This window comes from Dendroctonus ponderosae, unplaced genomic scaffold, assembly GCF_020466585.1.
Source record: "Dendroctonus ponderosae isolate FM_Combo_2020 unplaced genomic scaffold, Dpon_F_20191213v2 Dpon_F_20191213_1, whole genome shotgun sequence".
Lineage (NCBI taxonomy): Eukaryota > Metazoa > Arthropoda > Insecta > Coleoptera > Curculionidae > Dendroctonus > Dendroctonus ponderosae.
This window is the reverse complement of record NW_026017110.1, coordinates 33,122,692-33,126,953: the sequence shown is the minus strand read 5'-3', so window position 1 is coordinate 33,126,953 and position 4,262 is coordinate 33,122,692. Positions and strand designations below refer to the sequence as shown.

The 4,262-nt window shown below is 29.9% G+C and overlaps 1 protein-coding gene across 1 annotated transcript in view; it reads right to left on the bottom strand.

Moving 5' to 3' along the window:
* The window catches only part of LOC109534167 (UDP-glycosyltransferase UGT5), a 22,814-nt gene extending 19,215 nt beyond the window's left edge, over positions 1 to 3,599 (bottom strand). The window contains exons 1-2 of the mRNA XM_019899742.2: positions 3,272 to 3,599; positions 2,799 to 3,057 (exon numbers count right to left, since the gene is read on the bottom strand). Of these exons, the coding sequence (XP_019755301.1) occupies positions 2,799 to 3,057; positions 3,272 to 3,478 (466 nt within the window). The 5' untranslated portion in view covers positions 3,479 to 3,599. The remainder of the gene's footprint in view (positions 1 to 2,798; positions 3,058 to 3,271) is intronic.
* Between the last annotated feature and the right edge of the window lie 663 nt (positions 3,600 to 4,262).

Here is a 4,262-nt window from a genome sequence, read left to right as displayed (position 1 = left end):
AAAATGTCACAGGCTGCAGATGTTGCAAAAAAATGCAAACAAATGTACGCAAATTCAAGCTTACTTTTACAATGTGCGTTGTGAACAAAATTATCTAATTTAATTAAAATTAATTAAAATTAAGGCGGATTTGCGCGGCCGGAAATCAAATAAAACAAACCACTTTTGAAATTCTCCGTGCCACCCAACCTATTTGGAAAAGGTCCAGATTGTGCATTCAAGAAATTGGAAATTTGTTTGAATATTTACTCCAGTAAATTAGTGTCGATAATAATATTACCTTTAAATATAAAATCTGTTTGGATAGCACTGATATTTTTAAGTCATTTAGTTGGAAAATGGTGCGCCTGAACGAAGTACATTAAGAGGTCCTTTTCTTCGTAGAATACTTCAGGTTTCCACAATTTGTAGAAAAAAGGTTGATTTATAGTCTCTTAAAAGGAGCTTTTTTATACTTCTACCCCCCCAAATGATACGTCTATCATGAAATTCTGACATTTTTAATTTCAAATCTAGATTCAGCATATCAAAATTATTAAAGATTTTAAAATTTACGTATTGAAGTTCAACCGTTTAGACATAATTTGCGAAATACCCCACTACTGGACCCTCTTCAAGAAGGCTGGCTCCGTTAGGGAGCATTTTTCGATACATGTTTATTTGAAAAGTTAATATTATTTTTGAGAGCTTTAAATTTTAACTTGTTATGATCCAACATGTGTATAAGCTATACAATGTGTCTGTGGTCATTTTCAATAACATTATTGATTTTTATGTTTTTATTTTATGTTTGATTGATTATTATAAACAAATAAAAAAAATAACAATAGTAATAAAAAATTACAAAATTAATTTATGTTATGCAGATTAATTTTTATCTTTTTAATTGATTTTTCTCGGGTTTTATTAGGGACACTTAAAGCCATTTTGTAATTGACATTGTTTTGTCAGTTGGCTTTCCATATTTAATTTCAGCTTCATTTAAACAGTTGAAACATAAAGAAAAAGTACATGTGATTTCATGATGACGAGTTCAATTCAAAGTTTTATTTTACTAACTGTTTGCTACATTATTTTAGTATCTTAGCAATATTACCTGTTTTACTTTCTATTTTTCATTAACTTGCTTTCAGTTAGTTTTCGCTCAGTTTTAGTTTTGGTCTGTTTTGTTAGTTAATGTTGGTCTGTTTTGAGATTTATTTATTTATTTTTTAGAATTTTAGTAAATTCAAGTAACATTGCATGTTTTTATCAAATTTAGTTCATTACCATTTAAAATATTATTTAGTTTCCTCGCCTTAAATTTTAAAAAATGTTTTCAAAAAACAATTTTGGTTCGCATTCTAACATTTAATTTGTCTACACAACCTTAAGTTTCAATCAAAAATTCTTTGCTACTAGTTTGCCAGGAAATGTATGGTCAAAGTCTTAAATAAATTAAATTGACTTAATACAACCGAATGACATTTTTCAACTTTTTTTTTCAAAAACAGTAATGATAATAGCATTGATTTTCGTTCGTTAAAATTATATGTTCACAACACTAAAATAGTATTAAGATAACAAATTGTTTACATCTGGGATAACAAATTATTAACTCCCCGGTCGCAACCAACTGCATATAACATTTGCAAATAGTCACTCAAACTGTAAGGATCGAGATCAATGAGTATTTTTTTAAATTCTTTTTCAATAGATATACTTATCAAATCTAATTTGAAATTTAAGAAAAAACATTGATTATAAAAGTTGTAGATAATAAAGTCTAGTTTAATTTGAGATAATACCCTTGATACAGGTACAACTGTACGCAAAATTCTAGAAGAAGATAAATTTAAAAAAAAACTGTACAACTTGAAGTGCAGTTGAACAAAAATTTGTAACTCCCAACCCACTTATATCAACAAATTAAAATTTCGCACAATAAAAAAATAGCTTTTATCAAAACGCAGCGCAAATTTCACTAAAATCCCCACGTCCGCTGATTTTTCAAAAATTTTTAAACTCGACTAGAAATAAAAAAAACAACTTGAAGTGCACTTAAGCAAAAATTTGTAACTCCCAAAACACTTCAACAACAACACATCAACAAACTGAAAATTTCACACCACAAAGGAAAAGGTTTTATCGAAACGCCGTGCAAATTTCACTAAAATCAACACTTCTGCTGGTTTTCCAGAACTTTTTAAACTCGTCGACAAATAAAAAGAAACCTGTACAACTTGAAATGCAGTTAATAAAAAATTCGTGTCTCCCAAACCACTTTCATCAACCGACTGAAATTTTCGCACGATAAATAAAAGGGTTTTAGCGAAAAGTAGACTAAATGTTATTTAAATCCCAACTTCTAATGATTTTTCCCAGATTTTTAAACTTGACGATAAATTTAAAAAACCATCCAAGTTAAAGTGGAGTTAAACAAAAATTTGAAACTTTTGATCGTTGTTGAATCAACAAATTGAACTTTTCGCATCATGAAGCAAACGGTGTTATGGAAAAGTGGACCAAATATTACTGAAATCTCCAATTCTGCTGATTTCACTGTTTCAGTTTGGCCACCTAATTACGGGACACCCTGTATAAATTCAAATTGATTCTAATGTTTAATAAAAATTTAATTACTCGTCGAAGCCTAAAATATTTCTACGACGACTTTATCCTTTTTTAGCAGGCCATAGTTTTCGTCGCTTATTAGAAAAGAATTGCGTCAATGCTGCAAGTTTTCCATTAAAAATTGTCATTTTTGTATAAAAATCTAACAAATTAGTCATGATAAAATAAATTTTAAAATCTCTTACCTATAAACGGCACATTGTATTTAGTCGCAAGTCCGTCGTAGCAAACAGTATTAAACATTTCTCCAATGATCAAATCATATTCATGTTCTTCCTTCAAAAATGATTGAAATTGAGGACTTTGCAAATCACGCTTACAATTCCGGCTACCAAATCTTGAAAGCATATTAAGCTGGTCGACCATGTACGTGAATCCTTTTCCTCGGGATTCAGTAATACTTACATCATGTAACAGTGGTTCTGAATCTCGAAACAGTATATGCTAAAAGTTACAAAATTTAAAAGCAAATTAATTTGATGTCTACTACCACCACATATTTTCACTGTACGCCGCACTAAAGAGCTATAATAATAGAGGAATATTATACTATTCTATCCTAGGTACATTATTTACGAAAATTAGTTTCAACTTTGAAGCAAAACATGAATTGCTTGAACCTGCTTCAAATTTTATATGCTATAACTGAGAAATTTACCCGAATGTTTTCATGATGCGGACTATTTACATGGCTTAAAATTGTCAATTTATGGCCTCTTTCTGCCAGAGCTCGAAACATGTCTTCGAAAACATCGTAATGACTTTTGCCTGGATGCCCAAATACAACTAGAATATTATAACAAACAATTTTATTTACTGTCAAATCTAACACTAACAGCAAACACACAAAATTTTTCAAGTTCATATTGTATTTCTTTGCAGCGACTGACAATTCGAGACTACCGATAAATTTCAATAATTTATCTAAAAGTAGAGCGCTATCAGACAGAGTAACTCGATTACTCTGCCCGTATCAAGTTATGGGTAATTTGATAAATGTTTTTGGTCCTTTATTTGGAATACATATCTCGATGACTTGCGTATTGGTTAATTCGTGTTCGTATGTAATAATTGAGTTCTCATGTGTTCATCAAATAATTTAAATTGCCTAGTAGTAAAATCCATCCAAATTAATCAAAATTATTTAATATGTAGACCGAAGATGTTTATCAAATTATCTGTCGCTAGACTATAAAAAAGTAGATAAGTACTTGTCAATACTTGGTAAGATATCCGGGTATCAACTTGTCGAGAAAAATTATAGATGATTTATGTATTAATAGATATGTCAGAAATATCACGGAGTATACAGTACGTACATAGGTACATACTTATTTTATTCCAGCATCATCAATACAGACGACAGACAATATACAGGGTGTCTCACGGTAGACGTCTATTGGAAAATTTCGAGGCCTTTGGATAATTGCATTTTCCGAGACGCTCTTTATTAGATTATTAATAGGGAAAAGGGCATCGAAATAAAATAACTATGTATTAAGGTAATTTTTCAAATTAATTTCTTTACTAATTGGAATTTTCTCTTACAGATTTAGCTTAAGTGTGTCGCAGGATACCCTCTAGGTGATAGTTCTTGATTACTTTTTGATAAATAATTCGTTCTTATTGCGAAATAGGAGCACTATTTA